General features: G+C 37.4%; 3 protein-coding genes across 5 annotated transcripts in view; 1 reads left to right on the forward strand and 2 right to left on the reverse strand.

Moving 5' to 3' along the window:
• The window catches only part of Sf3b1 (splicing factor 3b subunit 1), a 36,457-nt gene extending 23,495 nt beyond the window's left edge, over positions 1-12,962 (forward strand). For 2 of the 3 annotated variants that reach the window (XM_089634786.1, XM_089634785.1), the window contains 9 exons: positions 219-511; positions 1,965-2,123; positions 2,353-2,541; positions 3,217-3,399; positions 4,705-4,883; positions 5,792-6,037; positions 9,664-9,876; positions 10,462-10,678; positions 12,157-12,962. In XM_089634786.1, the coding sequence (XP_089490912.1) occupies positions 219-511; positions 1,965-2,123; positions 2,353-2,541; positions 3,217-3,399; positions 4,705-4,883; positions 5,792-6,037; positions 9,664-9,876; positions 10,462-10,678; positions 12,157-12,315 (1,838 nt within the window). In that variant the 3' untranslated portion in view covers positions 12,316-12,962. The remainder of the gene's footprint in view (positions 1-218; positions 512-1,964; positions 2,124-2,352; positions 2,542-3,216; positions 3,400-4,704; positions 4,884-5,791; positions 6,038-9,663; positions 9,877-10,461; positions 10,679-12,156) is intronic. The other variant, XM_089634784.1, reaches the window with a different exon arrangement.
• Positions 12,963-14,123: 1,161 nt separating this feature from the next.
• Positions 14,124-14,709, reverse strand: PIG-P (phosphatidylinositol glycan anchor biosynthesis class P). Its single transcript, XM_089634787.1, has one exon. The coding sequence runs from the start codon at positions 14,707-14,709 to the stop codon at positions 14,242-14,244; it is 468 nt and encodes a 155-aa protein (XP_089490913.1). The 3' UTR covers positions 14,124-14,241.
• Tcs6 (Threonyl-carbamoyl synthesis 6) overlaps positions 14,589-17,739 on the reverse strand; it is a 30,375-nt gene continuing 27,224 nt past the window's right edge. The window contains exons 2-4 of the mRNA XM_089634791.1: positions 16,889-17,045; positions 16,402-16,530; positions 14,589-14,860 (exon numbers count right to left, since the gene is read on the reverse strand). Coding sequence (XP_089490917.1) covers positions 14,731-14,860; positions 16,402-16,530; positions 16,889-16,920 — 291 coding nt within the window. The 5' untranslated portion in view covers positions 16,921-17,045 and the 3' untranslated portion in view covers positions 14,589-14,730. The remainder of the gene's footprint in view (positions 14,861-16,401; positions 16,531-16,888; positions 17,046-17,739) is intronic.

A 17,739-nucleotide genomic window follows, 5' to 3' on the forward strand; every position in this document is an offset into this window, starting at 1 on the left:
CTTTAAGCTGCCAACGTATTGGTCCGATGCGCTGGCCCAACTAACGTATACAAGACCACTTATACTGGCTGTTGCAACGCATTGGCTCACATTAACAAGGAACCATTAACCCTATTTGAACATATGCGGAAACTTTATACTATGGGAATTAGCACTAGAAACTGTGTCAATTATACAATATATTTAGCAAAATGCCGTAATATAATATGTTTGGTCAGGTTTGGTGGATGAGCAACAGAAGGTCCGCACCATCACGGCCCTTGCCAGCGCCGCCCTGGCCGAGGCCGCCACGCCCTACGGCATTGAGTCCTTCGACTCCGTCCTCAAGCCCCTCTGGAAGGGCATCCGTACCCATCGAGGAAAGGGCCTAGCCGCCTTCCTGAAGGCTATCGGAAACCTCATTCCGCTCATGGACGCCGAATACGCCAACTACTACACCAGGGAAGTGATGCTGATCTTGATCAGGGAGTTCCAGTCTCCTGATGAGGAGATGAAGAAGATTGTACTCAAGGTAAATACTTTGTGATTTATTTTTTAAACCTTCGTTAAAATCATAGAATAAAGAATAATGCAAGAAGTGCCTTGTGGACGTGTTTCGTGATCCAAATATTTGCCCAATCGAGGCTTAATTAATTTCTCTTACAAAACTGTTTTTACGAAATTCAAATAGGATGGAGATCTACAATGTCAGGCGAGTGTAAGTAAGGCGGAGCGCTGGGCTATTGGGCTAAATGGAACATTTGTTTCCATTGTTTATTCTATGGTCGAAACACACCTAATGCAACCGATAACATTGGCCAATAAGATAGAGCATTGTTGAAATATATTATATATTTATACAGCATTCAAATATTATATTATTATTATTAACCTGTTGAAGACCGGAGCATAAAATGGAAAAATATTACTAAAAACTAATGTTTTATTAGCCAACGATACCGATTTTGATTTCATACATATTTCGAAGCCTCAAGGTCTAAATAGCATTGTAAATTGAATCCTATAATTTCTATACCCGATATATATCCGATTTTTTGACAAAATGGTCTGAGTATGACATCTTGTTCACATTTTTGCGAGAAACAAGAGGAGCCTAAAATTGAGTTTCAAAACCCTCCTTATCGCGACCAAAAACCATGTTTAAACTGCGAGTGAGAAACCAAATCCGCTATATCATACAGAAAGTTACTATCAAAACCCGCTATATCGGATTCAACGAATCACAAGCAGTTATTTTGCCAAAATACAATATGGCCGCCGCTCTGACGCCACGCTCGTGTGTCAAAATGATCTACGCGTGAGTTTCTAAACCCGCCATGTCGGCTCAGTTGACTTTCAAAATCACGAAGTGAGTATCAAAATCCGCTATATCCATTTTATTTATCGAAATTACTTAATTATTGCTAGACATATATAGAAAAATAAATGCTTTTCGAAATTTTATTACTCCAATTCATTATATAAAAAATTGTAATGCATTTACTTATGTACGCTAGAGATGTGACAGTTTTTTGCGGTTTTCTCCAAATCAATGAAAGTTGATATAGCGGGTATAGAAATTACACGACTCAATTGTTCCAATAAGAATCATATTAGAATGCTCGAACGTTCTCCAGAGATTGTCGTTCCACAGGTTAAAGTTCTTTTCTGTGCCTAAAAAGTTTGATCTTTTATTTGTGTGCGTGGGTTGCTAATTTCAAAATTTTTATTATTTTTTAATTAGCTTTTGGTAGGCTGCAATTTTCTCAGACCAGGCGTACAAGAGTGACGTTTCTCATGGCAACAATTTATTCACCGTTTCAAAATCAGAAGTGTGGCATACAGAGTGACATGACTTATGGATTTTGAAACCGTGACAAAGTCACCGGTGCGAGTCCGGTCTTAGTGATATGTTTCCCACACATTTCATGTTACCTGCTGTCTTTGATTTACTTCAATGTCTTACCCAATCCACTTGTGTCCAGATTGTGAAGCAGTGCTGCGCCACCGATGGAGTGGAGTCCCAGTACATCATGGATGAGATCCTGCCGCACTTCTTCAAGCACTTCTGGAACCACCGCATGGCGCTCGATCGCAGGAACTACAGACAACTGGTTGATACCACCGTGGAAATTGCCAACAAGGTAAATTATACATTTGTATATTAATTATTGAAATAATTGTAATAATCATTATGGATAAGAAAAACGCAGAGGTAAAATTGTTATTCCACTGGAATTTGTACTTTTGATTTGGACCGCTATCCAGGCTCCTGCTCTAACCACTAAGTTATCGCGACAACCTACAGGCATGTTGTATTTCACATGGTGTTAAATTTTGACTTAATCTTATGCTATGTATTACTTTTTCCAGGTGGGCGCCAGTGAGATAATCAACCGAGTGGTGGACGACTTGAAGGATGAGAATGAGCAGTACCGTAAAATGGTGATGGAATCCATCGAGAAGATTATGGGTAACCTCGGAGCAGCCGACATCGACTCCAGGCTTGAGGAGCAGCTCATCGACGGTATCCTGTACGCCTTCCAGGAGCAGACCACGGAGGTAAAGCAGGAATCTCATTATCTTTAACGTAATATCCCTCTAATCCCTGGAAAAGTATGTTTGGCTATTTTTCATTGACTATTTTTGATGATAAAATTGACATTAAATATTTGCAAAATGCAAATATAAAGTTTTGACAAATGTAACGGATTAGGAAGGTAATAAATCCAACAAATCGGATCTCCTGAAATTTTTACAAGGTGTAGTTGAAATAAAAATTATGAAATATTTTTTTTTACAGTTCGAATCAATTTCAAATATGTGTCATCTGATTTGTATCAGACTTCAAGTAATGCAAAGCTTCTCTTCTGAAGGGTTATTTTGTTGACGTGCAATTATGTATTATTTGGATAATGCTACCCTATATAATATATTATGGCATATCATTATAACACTCAAAAAAAAAAAAAAAAAAATAACACTCAATATGTTTTGATATAAGAAAACACGTGAAATGTAATGCTGGAATCCGTAGCCTTAAGGATACGCTGGCACACGACGGGTACAAATCTTGCGTATCCATATTCCGTAGGTTATGTCGGCACAAAGTAGGTTAAACGCGGGTTTCAAATTAGGCTTTTTTAATGATAGTTAAAAAATAGTGACCGAATTTCCTCTTTGCCAGTTGAAAGTTTTTTACCTGCATGAATTCTAAGTTAATTTCTTGCATTTCAGGATGTAGTGATGCTGAGTGGATTCGGCACCATTGTGAACCAACTGGGCAAGAGAGTGAAGCCGTACCTGCCGCAGATCTGCGGAACCATTCTGTGGAGGCTTAACAACAAGTCAGCCAAGGTGCGCCAGCAGGCTGCCGACCTCATCGCCAGGATAGCACTCGTCATGAAGACCTGCCAGGAGGTGAGACAAACAAAATTTCAATAACACATAACTAATATCAGTTTGAACAAATAAAATCCAGACTGCTTTCCAGAACCACCAAGGTATTAGTGAACAAAACACTAATTAGACCAGTGCTTATGTACGCAGCCGAGACGTGGGTTCTAACTAAGAAGAATGAGTGAGCACTGGACGTTTTTGAAAGGAAAATTTTGAGGCGCATCTCCGGACCGGTTCTAGAAAATGGATTTTGGCGCAGACGTTATAACAATGAGCTCTATACTCTGTTTAAGGAGCTAAACGTCACAAAGTTCATAAAACTGGGAAGACTTCGGTGGCTAGGTCATGTGGAGAGAATGACCGAGCATCAAGAACCAAAGTCCCTGCTGAGCTCAAGACCGATAGGGAGAAGGAGCCTGGGAAGGCCAAGGTTAAGATGGAGCGACAACGTCCTCAAAGATTTGTCTGCCTTGGAGCTTCGAAACTGGAGAGAGCTGGCGCGGGACCGAGATGAGTGGAGGAAGACTCTTGAGGAGGTCAAGACCCACCAGGGGTTGTAGAGCCAAAAGTGATGATGATGATGAATATCACTTTAGAGAGTAAGAAAATAACTAAACTATTGTTTATTCTTTGACATTGCGAAGTAGCACGCTTTGAATTTGCAATCATCTACAATCTTCTTCCTATGGTTACACCTCCAAATGGAGGATGGTGACTACTATTTGGGACCTCTGGTACTCTAAGGAGGGAAGGAGAGAAAGAGCAAACTGGTCCACTTTCTCAGCCATTATAATTTAATTTATTTTTTATGCAAGTACAATGAAATTATGTCTTACCCAATTAGCGAATATTGTGAGGCTAAAAGTGATGTGGAGGGGAAGGAGATGGGGAGAAGAAGGTTGCAAAGTATCTGGCTATTCAGATCTGGTCACCAAACATGTCTAAAGCAACTTTTCCATTCTGAATGGTAGTCTTTTGCTAGCTCTTTCATTTGATATTTTGCCTTATCCTTTCTCTTTCCAACTCTTTTGGCCTCTGATATTTTTCCGTAATTAACCTAATTGTTTATGAATGTTTCACAAATAGATTTATTTTAATGGTAACCATTCCCCTATCATTATAAATCCTAATTTCGGTTGTCTGTGCATTCTGCAAAACTCCAGATCAATGAAATCAAATCTGCTTTGAATTTGCATAATTGACAAGCGATGAAGTACGTACCTATGATATAATATTTTTAACAGAAATTTATTTTAATTGTCATTTTCAAAATTGGAACTGATTTGTCAAGAATTCAGACTATCCCCTAATTGTTGTTTGTTTCAGGAAAAACTAATGGGTCATTTAGGAGTGGTGCTTTACGAGTATCTGGGAGAAGAGTACCCTGAAGTGCTGGGATCAATCCTCGGTGCCCTCAAGGCCATTGTTAATGTTATTGGAATGACCAAGATGACACCACCTATTAAAGACCTGCTACCAAGATTGACCCCTATATTGAAAAACAGGTGAAGACCCAACCTTTCATTACCATACTAAAAAAATAAATATATATATATATATACAGCGCTCTCACTAATAAATACAGCGCTCTCACTAATCTACCATCCCAAAAACCGGGCGAAGGTCCACTTGTGAACACAATACGTATTATAAAATATGCTAGAAATTTAAACAGGTGTTTCATAGAAACAAACACCGCTGTAGGAACTACTCGATTACATTTCATTTTTGCAACTGGCAATATTTATTAATTTGCCACACTGAAACTGCGTACGGCCCTTTGTCAGTTGTCGCTTCGGACAGGAAGTTCTTTCTGGTTCGGTCACCTGTGGTAAATAGTAGAGTTCCACATAATTCCGTTCCATCTTCAACTTCTGACAATTTTGAAGTCGCGTGTAACTGTACATCTTGTGTTTTAATAAAAGTAACCTATCGAACAATAGTTCTCTTCATTTATCTCTACAAAACCGCGACCATTAACTCTGCGATATGGTTAGTGCCGCTAAACCACTATCGTTCTTTTGTAAAATGACAATTTTTTTTATTTAAATTTAAGGTGTCAATATTTACACTTATGAGAAGGCTCCATTTTGTTAACTTATTTCCTCCAACTTATTCAAACAAAAAAGGTGACAGACAGAAACATAGCTAAAGTTGCTAGAATTCACAGAGGACCAACTGAAGTGTCCTAAAATAACAATATTGAACCCTGGTCAGTGGTAAAATGGTCAGCTCTAGCAAGCTAGACGGCGGTACAGTAACTGAGTGTGTAAAAGTAAGATAACCCATCCTGTCGCTGTATAAAATTTGGCACTTGAGTCTAGGCGCACGACTGACTACTGAATTTAACATAGGTAATTTCTGTTCGTTTCATTTTTCTCACTTACCAATTTGTATATCTTTCTCTTTGTAGACATGAAAAAGTACAAGAAAACTGCATAGACCTCGTGGGCCGTATCGCCGACAGGGGCCCCGAGTACGTATCGGCCCGAGAGTGGATGCGAATCTGCTTCGAGTTGTTGGAGCTACTGAAGGCTCATAAGAAGGCCATCCGTAGGGCCACCGTCAACACCTTCGGCTACATCGCCAAGGCCATTGGGCCCCACGACGTGCTGGCCACCCTGCTCAACAATCTCAAAGTGCAGGAGAGACAGAACAGGTAATTTTTTTTACACTTCATTACTATTTTTGACTGATTTCATCTGTGTCTTGGCATTTGTTGTTTAAGTATGTGCTGTTGAAAATGTCTTTGTAATGATAAGCCTTGATTCTGGTTTTTGGTGCATAAATTAGTTTATGTGACCTTTCACAGATATATTTGTTGGGAATATATACACATACAAAATAACCTCTTTCAGCATAATTAGATTATGTATACATATTATACTTTGATAAAACTAGCTTATAAAAGTATTTAAAAATACGTGTTGGGTCTCTAAGGCTGGGAATACACAGATTGCTATAAGTAGTTGATTTCGACAGCTTCAAGCAGTTACTACGAAAAGATTTTTTCCATGAGAAATGCAGATCGATGCACAGTCACTGCTTGTAGCCGTCGATATTGACTGCTTTTAGCAGTCTGTGTATTCCAAGTGTAAGGTGTTCTAATTGTGCGTACCTGTGGAGGATAAGGACAGATATAAAAATTGGTACATTCCATCATACAAAGATGGTGCAAAAAGCTTTACTGCATTATGGAATTATATTCTAGAACAGGGGTGTCCAAACTAGATGGGACCCAGGGCCAATAAAAAAGACTAAATACATTGGTGGGCCGCAAAATATTTATAAAAATAAAATACTGGTAATAATACGTAATATCGTTATTTTATTATCTACTTTTTCATTAATTTGTCTTTTACAATTCTGTCAACATCAACCTCAATACTAGTGGTAGCTAGGCGCAGTGCATGTTTAAGTGAAGTATCTGTCAATGAAGACCTGTATTTCGATTTAATAAACTTCATTGTTGAATATGCACTTTCACAAAGGTAGGTACTGCCCATCATCGAGCCCATTTTTTGCCCGAAATTCGTCAGTTTCGGGAAACGTTCAGCGAGGAGCTTAAAAAAATCAATTCCTGTTTCTGTTCTGCCCTTGTAAAAGGGGTCTGATTGCAGATCACACAGTTCCAATTGATAATCAATCTTCACACTCGCAACTGCGATCGTTAATGGATGAGTAAAGAGAGCTATATCACTCTCAATTTTTTTTAAATCTGCAAAACGCCGCTCAAATTCGACGATTATTTCGTCCATGTATTTGAGGTGGTCCAAAAAATTACATTCTTCAAAATTTTTCATCTCTAAATAATGTTCTTTACAACTTGAAAAAAAAGAAAAATCATTTTGTTGTAGAGACGTTTTGAACAATTTCAGTTTACTTCTGAATCCATTCACATTTCCGTACATGTTGGCTATATTGAGGTTTTTACCTTGCAATTTTAAATTTAATTCATTCAAGTGTTGCGTCATATCAGTTAAAAACGCAAGATCAGCCAGAAACTGAGGATCTCGCATTTTATCTTGTAGTTCAGAAGTGTCAGATGATATCTCATTTTTTAGAAATAAAGGTATTTCTTTTCTTAAGGCGAAAAAGCGTTGCAAGCACTGGCCAGCACTTAGCCATCTGATTTCCGAATGCAATAGTAAATCTCCAAAGTTTGCATCGATTTCACTTAAAAAGTCTCTAAATTTTCCTGTTTCCACCTCTAATCAAATTGGTTATCCTTATAACAACTTTCATAGCATTCATTTGACGCAAAGATTTTCCACACAAGGCTTCCTGATGTATAATACAATGCAACAACGGGCAATCAATGCCATTTTGTGTTAGAAGTCCCGCGAATCCTGTCACTGTCCCGGTCATAGCTTTTGCCCCATCGGTCACAATACAAGAACACTTACGAAATCCTCCATATTCTACTATAGTTTTGTTAACCGCTTCAAATATATCACTGCCTTTAGTTGTTCCATGAAATGGTATTAAATCCAGCATTTCTTCCGTGATTGTAAAATCTTTGGAAATGTAACGTATAAAGATATTAATTGACTGACATCGGTCTGGTCGGTACTTTCATCCAAACATATTGAATAGTATTCGCAATCTACAAAGTAATCACATATTTTTTTTGTAATATAATTACCCATGTCCTCTATTCGTCGCGCCACCGTTTGATGAGATAATGCAACAGATTCAAACTTTTCCGCTAATTTCGGCTGCATAAAGCGTTTAGCCATTTCAACTGCGCATTTTTTTTATTAAAACTCCATCACTAAATGGTTTTTTTGCTCTGGCTAATTGTAATGAAACTTCATATGAGGCAGCCAAGCTTTGTTCATTCTCAGTACTTACTTTTGAAAACATACTTGTTTGCTGTATTAGTTTTTTTTTGTACTCAGCCACCATAACTTTTCTTGCTTCACCGACATGTTTTTTATACTTTTCTTCATGTAAAGAAGTATAGTGTCGCTTAACATTATATTCTTTACTTACAGATAAAACTTGCATACAAATCAAACACTGAATTTTATTGTTATTGTTGGAGATAAAGTAGTCTAACTCCCATTTCGCATTGAATGTACGATTTTCTTCACTTAACTTCCTCTTCTTTGTAGACATGATGAAAAGTTCAATATACTCAAACACAAAGCGAACAACGTAATACCAAACTTTAAAATAATGTAAAAGTCTTTAATAACCTGAGAGTAACCTTGCGCAATCAAAACTTTCATTGCGTTGAATGACAAGTGACAAACAAATGCCCAATGAACGATGCGCGGTAGGTACCTATTTTGAGTTCGGGGAATTCCCCGAATTCTCGAGTCAATAGTGATGTGAGCGACGTGATCGAACATACCCAAAACGTTTGAATTTCGTCGCGAGAAAAATAGTTTGCTCATTAATGTATTTAAAACTTCGAACAAAGAAGATAATGAACTAAAATCTGAATAATAATTGCTTTCATACAAAATGTGACAAGAAATAAATAAAGTAACTAAGTTAAAGCAATTATTAATTAAAATAAATATAGTTTAAAAAAACTAAAAAACACGCTTTTAAATAATATCGAACTAAAAACTTCAAAATAATTTTTAAAATAAGCTTAAAGCAATAATGAATGAAAAATGATAGTATTATTGTTAAAAAGCGTGGGCGCTTTGTGCCATATTTTTCGTATATCGTGCGCCCGACGCTTTTTCACAATAATACTATCATTTTTCATTCATTATTGCTATAAGCTTATTTTAAAAATTATTTTGAAGTTTTTAGTTCGATATTATTTAAAAGCGTGTTTTTTAGTTTTTTTAAACTATATTTATTTTTCACTTTTTAGTTTCGTATGCTACAAAAGCGTGTTTTTTTAGTTTCTTTAAACTATATTTATTTAATGGTAGTTTCTTTATTACCGACTATGGTTCTAACAGGTAACTTTTATTCCGGAGAGGGAGCCTGAGAAACGGCTACCACTAGGGCCGAGGAAGGCGCAGGAGAGTTACATACAAGCAAGCAAACAAGCAAGCAAGCAATAAACAAACATACAAGTGAAGTTAATATAAAAGCGTGTTAATAAAGTATTATTATATGCAGTGGGTACACCTACAGACCTCTTTGTAGTCGGTGTAACCGAACCGGACTTTTTTTTGAAGTCGGTTAAAAAAAGGTTCAATGGGCCGCAATAATCTAAACCGCGGGCCGCATGCAGCCGTGGTTTGGACAGCCCTGTTCTAGAATATTGCAGGCATCTCAAATGTACAAAATAATTACTATAAACTTTTATTTCAGGGTTTGCTCTACCGTGGCCATCGCCATAGTGGCAGAGACCTGCTCCCCCTTCACCGTGCTGCCCGCGCTCATGACGGAGTACCGAGTGCCAGAACTCAACGTGCAGAACGGCGTCCTCAAGTCCCTGTCCTTCCTCTTCGAGTACATTGGTGAGATGGGCAAGGACTACATATATGCCGTCAGCCCCCTGCTTGAAGATGCCCTCATGGACAGGTAACTTATAAACATTCCCAGGTTACTTAAATATATAACCTGATAATATTTGGATTCCTCCTACCACTGCCATTGTAAGCGGAAAAAATGCCTTGTGTTATATTTAGGACTAGCTAGCAGATGATTGAACCTGCGACGCCACAGTGGGAATCCGACACTTTGGACCTCTCAACCTTACCGCACTAAACGTATAAACAATATTATTTATGCCTTAACCATCGTAGACAGTAGTTGAAGAAAACTATTCTGCCGTGGACACGTAAGACGTGTATGCTTACCACGGCAGTATTGCATTGCGTACAAACAAAATTTATCCCACATAAGGTTTTCCCGCTAAAGAAGTTGTTTTTTCCAGTCCCTTGAAAACTTCTTAATAGAGTTTCACTGTATTATGTTCACTTGAATTCAGACAATTGCTAAACAGAACCTTAAATTTATGTTTTATTTACAGCTTTCTTCTCTGTACTATTTATTCGTACACATTTATGCACATACATAATATATTTCCATCGTCTGTCAAAACCCAACCAATGCGTGTGTGGCCCTGACTGTCCGCATCCATTGAGTTCTGTGTCTCTTCCCCAGGGACCTGGTGCACCGGCAGACGGCGTGTGCCGCCATAAAGCACATGGCGCTGGGCGTGTTTGGCTTCGGTTGCGAGGACGCCCTGATCCATCTCCTCAACCACGTGTGGCCCAACATATTCGAGACGTCACCCCATTTGGTGCAAGCGTTCATGGATGCCATCGAGGGCCTCAGAGTTGCACTAGGACCTATTAAGATTCTGCAGTACACATTACAGGTTTGTTTATTGTCTTTTAAATTTTAATTAAATCATATTTGTGGAAGATTTACAAAATGTGTTCAGTGCGCAGTTATGTAACTCCTAGTCTGTGATCAGTTGCGACTTATAGCTTGAGAAAGTTGTACATATTTATAGTTCTACCACTTGTTACCCCTTTTTCTGTCACATGTGTCATTAATGATAAATTACAATGGTATGCCTTTAGGTGCTAACTATATACTTAAGGATTTTGTGAGACTGAAAGAACCATCGGAAAAGAAGGTAGAATGTACCAGTCTGGGAGATGTACAATTTGGGAGCCGGTTATGGGTACCTCCACCCCATTTATTGGATAACCAACACCCCTGCATTAGGCCCAGGATCACGGGGTGAGGTTTGTCTAAGTCTCGGTGGCAGATGCGTTTGCCCACCTACTTGGTGGCGGGTCAGATTGTGAGAGACGGGTTAACGGAGACCTTTTAAACCTCTCCAGCCAGACTCTCTCGACTCATAAATTTGGACCGGGGGGGATGGATTCATACGTCCGTTACTCCTGGACACATTGACCCCCCCAGATTCTTACCCACCCCTCGTGCATTTTTCCTTCCCAGAACTTTATCCCTAAAAGACCCTCCACACAGCATTCCCCTCCATGTGGAGACAATGTTAAAAAAAAGTCTATTCAATGTGGTTACGAAATAGGTATTTCAAATTACTCTTATTATGATTGGTGCTTTCACTGAATAGCGAATGTGGCATTTCTGGGCCCAGAGTGGAGGATCTTACTCACTCTACCATACCAGTCTTCAGTAGCAGTATAATCTGGTGTGAAGTGCTAGAATTTGGCATTGTGTTGTTGATAAATTTGATGAACTTTACCATAACAATTTCACAGTTGTCCCAAAGAACATAAATTATAAAGCAGCACATCGACAATGTTCACGGAATTAGGATTAAATTTTTTTTTTTTTTTTGCATTATTATTATGGTCTTTTGTTTTCGTTTATTGTGTATGTATTATCTTACAATATTTCTTTATATTTACTTTATATATATTCTATGTATAATATGGAGCTCGTGGGATTGCACCACCCTCCCCGAGATCTGGAATAAAAATTTAAAAAAAAAAAAAAAAAAAATGTATTTGCCGGCCTGATGAGACACCGGGTCACTGGAGCCAGTATGCGGCTAGTGGCCTCCGCCATCACGGTGGTGGCCGCAGCCTAGGAGTGAGCGCTGGGTCCAAGCTCACGCAAGACCGTGTCCTACATATATGTCCTTAATTGATCATTTATTTTTCATCATCTATTTTTGCATTTTCACATATCTATTGTAAAATAAATGTGTATATCTTTATGGGACATGTGGTATTGCACTAACCTCCCCACATCCTGGAATAAAAATCATTATAAACCAATGATAATAATTTATAAACAGCAAAACTGTCGATAATTCAACTTTAATTTGAACTTGTAACAATAATTATTTCTTTTCAGGGTTTATTCCATCCAGCGAGAAAAGTCCGAGACGTGTACTGGAAGATCTACAACACTCTGTACATCGGGGGACAGGACGCGCTGGTGGCCGGCTACCCTCGGATACAGAACGATCCCAACAATCACTTTGCCAGATACGAGCTTGATTACATGCTTTAGTCCGCCCGTTGTAGATAATAATAACTAGTAATTTAACTATGTGTTACGATGGCGCAAATGTCTTACCCATTTGCTTAGCCAATCCTAAAATTGTTATTGGGAATACTCGACAAAATAATAACTTCATCCTTGTAATTTCTATAATCTTAAGATGAGAATTCTCAATTTCAACCTCTAGCTAAGATGAGTAGCATAGGTATTTAAAACACACATATTTGAGTAATTATTGGTCCTTTTTACCATGTCTTATGTATAAAATGTTCAATTTACTTGTGTATTCTTACCTTGTAATTATGTATCTTGTTATCAATCTATCTTCAGTCAATCAAATGTAAACATGTTATGGTTGAGTGTATATATTGCACACCTAGTATTTATAATACTGTCGAAAGTACAAGAGGTTTTTTGTTTTGGGAAATTCACAAGAAAATTATTTTTTTTCGACTGAGAATGTTCATAAAAAAACGTAAGTTTGGACATGTTAGTGAAATACTGATGCAGGCAGCGGGAGCACACAGAGAGCGGTCAGAGTTCTGTGTTCTAGTGACCGTTGACCGCTCAAGAGTTCCAAAGCACACAAGCGGCCTTCAAATTCTCGCGTTCTAGTTTCGTTTGGGTCTTTGCATATGTGACCATTGGTATCAAAACTGGTCAACTCCACTTTAGGTGAATTTTCAGGAAACACCAAAACAAGTGCTGGATTTGACTATTTTTCATACCACAGCCGCTTTTTAAACCGGTTTCTCTTACAAAATATGCGGATATGACTGCTTTTGAAAAATAAGAACTGTTCTTTTGTTAATAATGAACACAGTTCAATACTTAGTTTATTTTTTTTAAATTTTGGATCTGACCAGTTTTGATACCAAACAACTCATATGCAACATGTCACTAGAAAGTTCATCATCCGTTGAAGAATTATTGCTCTTGTGGAGCTTAGCAGCTTCTAAAAAGAAAAGGAAGTATTGGGTGCATCCAATCAACACAACGCGAGAAGAACAAGGCGAATTTACTAATAATAAAATTTACTTAAAATTTAAATTTACTAGTAGCAATTTCAAACCAAGCTTCGGCTTTTTTGTCGCGGTTTTTATAATTTACATCACTTAAATCGTATAATAAACTCCTTTCCCTAACCAATTCAATTAACTTTTCCGTGTTTGTAACCTCGGACATCGCGGCGTTCTGGCGTTCTCTGCCTCGACGGGAAAAGAACTCTTAGAACGGGACGTTCCGTTTTGACCGCCGCGGTCTGACTGCCCGCTGTGTGCATTGTTGTTATAGTATCAGTACATTCTAATGAACGCGGAACTCCTGACCGCTCTCTGTGTGCTCCCGCTCTAAGGTTAGTTGTCTAGCACGATCAAAGTATATTATTAATTTGTATATGTTGCTGTATATTAATTGATTTTTAACATACATTGTTACTAGGTGTGCAATATTATGTAAAAGGTACTTTTATGATAATTTCTATTGTTTGTGAAATGTTATTTTTTTGCAATGGATAGTTAAATAAAGAGAAACCAAAGCCTACATTTTAATGCAGCCATTCAATTTTAAAACATAGAATTCACTCTTGTTATCCACTGAAGTATAACGGTATTGAATAATAATATAAAAGTCAATTTCAAGCTGTTCGAACACATAAATATAAATGAAATTCTTTGTTTGATGTAGAATTGTTTTTTTTTTGTACAAACTTCCTTAACAGTCCATTATTTCTAAAATTATGTATTCCAATGCTTGTATCTTTTATATTGACAAAAAAGAAAAATGATTTGAAACATTAAAAAAAAAATATATTGAAAATATATTTGGCTTTTATTTATTGTACCTATTATCTTATTTACATACCTTACTTTATTATTAGTTAATCATTATCATAAAGGTTATGTAATTTAATTGTTTATATAAATAATTAACACATTATTTGGAATAAAGTTTTCTGCACACATCCTTAATATCTAAATCTTCCACGTGCGGGATCCTCGTCTCTTCTTTTATTTCACTGTTTGCACAATTGTTCTTCAAATGACATTTCCGCTTGTCTCTGCAATCGCACCAAGTCCCGGGGGCGTCATCTGAAGTGGGCGCCTTCCGCTTCAGAGCAAAATTATCCGTGATGGTTCTCATATCGTCTACTCCGGGAGTCATGGCGAGGTTAAGGCCAGGATAGATAAAGAATGCGAAGAGTGTTACCGCAACAAGGAATTGGATGGGCACCGCCACGGCCCAATACTTTTGCGGATAGTAATAAATATTCATCATATTTAGCCACTTGTCCGGGATCAAAGCCCATCCCAGGTAGATTACAAAAACAGTTTTAAAAGACAAGTACATTACAAATCCATAGATGGATCGGGCAGGGGTGGGGGCGGGCGTGTGTTCCGGCATTTTGGGTGATGCAAGTTGAAGTTAGTAATGGGAGTACTCTTCACTGGTCGGAGGACCGAAGCTCTCCACGGTTTCCGCTGCCAGGAGCATGTGCTCAAAAAAGGAGTTGATTCCAACACGGAGATTCTTCACTTCAAAGCTGAAGAACTCGCTAAAAGGTGATAAAAATTAAGCAATCAGTATTTTTTTATTATTTATTAAAGCTGAGTAGGTATGCAGATACTTCCTGTGACCACTCAGGCCATGGGCCCATTGTGCTCTGCCATTCCACCTCATCCCTTTGAGTTGGTTTTTTTCCCGCATATGAAATCTCCTGGAGAATCCTGTAGCTGTTAGGGTTTTCCCATTAGAAGTCCCCCTTTGTTTGGGATCCCTGAAGGCCCCACGAGGGAAGAGTCCAGCTCTCCACCCCCCTTGTTTCCCGAAGACCCCAAGATGGAAGAGTCCACCAAGGTGGCCTCAGCTCTCCTCTACTCCCCTTAGTTTCCCCAAAGGCCCCTAGTTTTTTTGTTTGAATGGTCCATTTTTTGGTTCTAAGAGTATCTAGGGAAATAGAAAATTCACCCCAGCAGAGCCCTGAGTCTGAGCACGGTAGTTCACACCTTGGCTTGGGATGGCTATTGCAGGTTGTGTTTCCACTCCCTGAGTAGCTGGTTCGCCACACTCGGCATTTATTGGATTGAATTCTTTTTTGTGTAATTCCAGGAAACAAATTATAATTAAAACAAAATTACAGTTTAAATTTAGACTTACGGAATTCAGTACTTAGTTGATGTGAAAGCACTAAGGACGGGTTGTTTCGGAGAATTTGAACAATTCTTCAAATTTCGAAGTTAATTTACAGGTTCTGTGAAAGATTTTTTCAAGTTCTGTTTTTATTTCAGTTCTGTCAAGCAACTACCCTATGCTGATATAATAACAGAACTTGAATAGGACTTTCACAGAACCCGGTAATCAACATTGAAATTTGATGAATTGTTCAAATCCTCCGAAACAACCCGTCCTAAGAAACAACAAATGTGAATATAGGAATGCACACGAAAATTTTTTTTTTGTATTATTATCATGAGTGAGTTTTTGTTGTAGTTTTATTTAATAATGCATAACCTTGATTAATGTAATATCCTGTCTTATATTTATTATAATATGATACTTGTCTTAATATGCACCTTCAATTACACTAGAATAAGCTCCATAAAATAAATGTTTTTCTACATTTAATATTATATATATATTTGGGAGGAATGCAGATCACGCCAAACTCTGGGAATTGAATAAAAATGCACTTTCTAGATGAGGTACAGTCACAAGGAGGAAATTCTTTTCAACCTTTTCAGGTTGGTTCATTTTGGCTATACTACACTTGTACAAACTGATAAAATATAAACTAATAAATTAAACGAAAATACCTGGTTTTAAGTCACCTTATTGATATATTTTCACTGCCTACCGGTTTCGGTACCTCCGTACCATCATCAGGACTGTTATAATATATCAATAAAGTGTCTTCAAACCAAGTACTTTCGTTTCATTTATTTAAAATGTCAAGTCACAATGTGTTTCCTTTTTTGAAAAAATAAATAAATATATATATATATAAACTTTCCCGAAAATAGATAAATTATTACTTCAACGGCGTCAGACTGAGATGAAAAAAATTATTAAGATCAATAATACATAAGTGGGTCTTACGCTTTCAAAGTACTGTTGTCAATAGTTAAAGTTTTGGTAACTTTGCTTCGTTTAGGTTCCGGGTCAACTCTCAGGACATCATAAATTATTTGAGCATATCTCTTGGTTGGGAAAGGCACCTCCACTAATCTGATCACAAATTAAGGAAATCTATAATGGTATACATCTTTTAGTATTGACTTGTCTCTTTTATGTAAGTCAGGCACTGTTCAGCTTGCAGATAGATTTGGTTAAATGCTCCATTGACAATGGGAATCATTCAGTGACATGTAAATATTGCCATCCTGATTTGGTATAGATTCTGACATGAGTGCTCACACGGGAAATTCCGACTAGCGATTTTTGTCCACAATATTTGTCTATTAAAGGTGCGGCGGTTAGGTAAATATTTACCTTTCATAAAATTCTGAGCACTGTTATTTACTAGTCGATTTACTTCAATTTATTTATCATAAGAAAAAGAACAATAAACTAATTTAAAGGATACAATTTGTAAAGTGGTGGTTGGGAAACTTCCATTACAGTTTTGTGAAACACGGTAGAAATAGCAGGGCCTCAAAATGAAAAAAATATAATGTTAACAGCTTGATTGAGCTTGATATTTGACAGTTTAAAAGAGGTTATTTCATAAATAAACCACTCTGGTTATTTGTTTTACAAACAGAATTATGATTCATAGATGATGGTTTATAGCATAGACAAACCCATAGTTGCAATTCGAGAACATTTTGAAGCCGCGGGGTGAGAGGGAAGATGTATGAAAATGCCAAAACCTACTTAATTTTTTTAATGATGTATTCTATTCCTTATCTCATAAAATACTCAAAAAAACAATTAACAACACAAAAATAAAATAATAATAGTTGAATACGCACCACTTTGCATACAAAGGCACATACACACACGGAGGCCCCGATGGGAAATAGGTTCCTTCAAGCATAATGTGTCATTTTTGGAGATGCTATGAAAACGGTACAAATTTACAGGACACAGGACTTGGTAAATAATACATTAAATTTTCATAGGGCCCCAATGTCGGAATTCGACGCATTTGCCCACTCGGCTACTAGCCGTTTAAGCTGATATGTCTTAAAGGTTTCCTTTTAACAGTGCTAAAATATTTCTTAATAAGAAAATACTCAAGAATTGTCGTCCAAATTTTGTTGGGAGACTAACTCTCCGAAAATAAAAATCGAAAGCATTAATTGGTCATGATTACAAAATATTTTCCACAGTAAATAATGTGGTCAGTGTCATGTTGACGCTATTTTCATTTTGAATGTCTCATTTTAGAACGTTGGAGTTTACTGTGCAGGGTGAAAAGCCATAAAAAAGAAG

Source organism: Hesperophylax consimilis, chromosome 8 (assembly GCF_061612785.1).
Source record: "Hesperophylax consimilis isolate HC1 chromosome 8, BYU_Hcon_1.0, whole genome shotgun sequence".
Taxonomy (NCBI): Eukaryota; Metazoa; Arthropoda; class Insecta; order Trichoptera; family Limnephilidae; genus Hesperophylax; species Hesperophylax consimilis.

What these genes read in the sequence shown, in the direction of transcription:
- PIG-P (XM_089634787.1), bottom strand. Translation starts at nt 14,709, where the DNA reads ATGCCGGAACACACGCCCGCCCCCACCCCTGCCCGATCCATCTATGGA.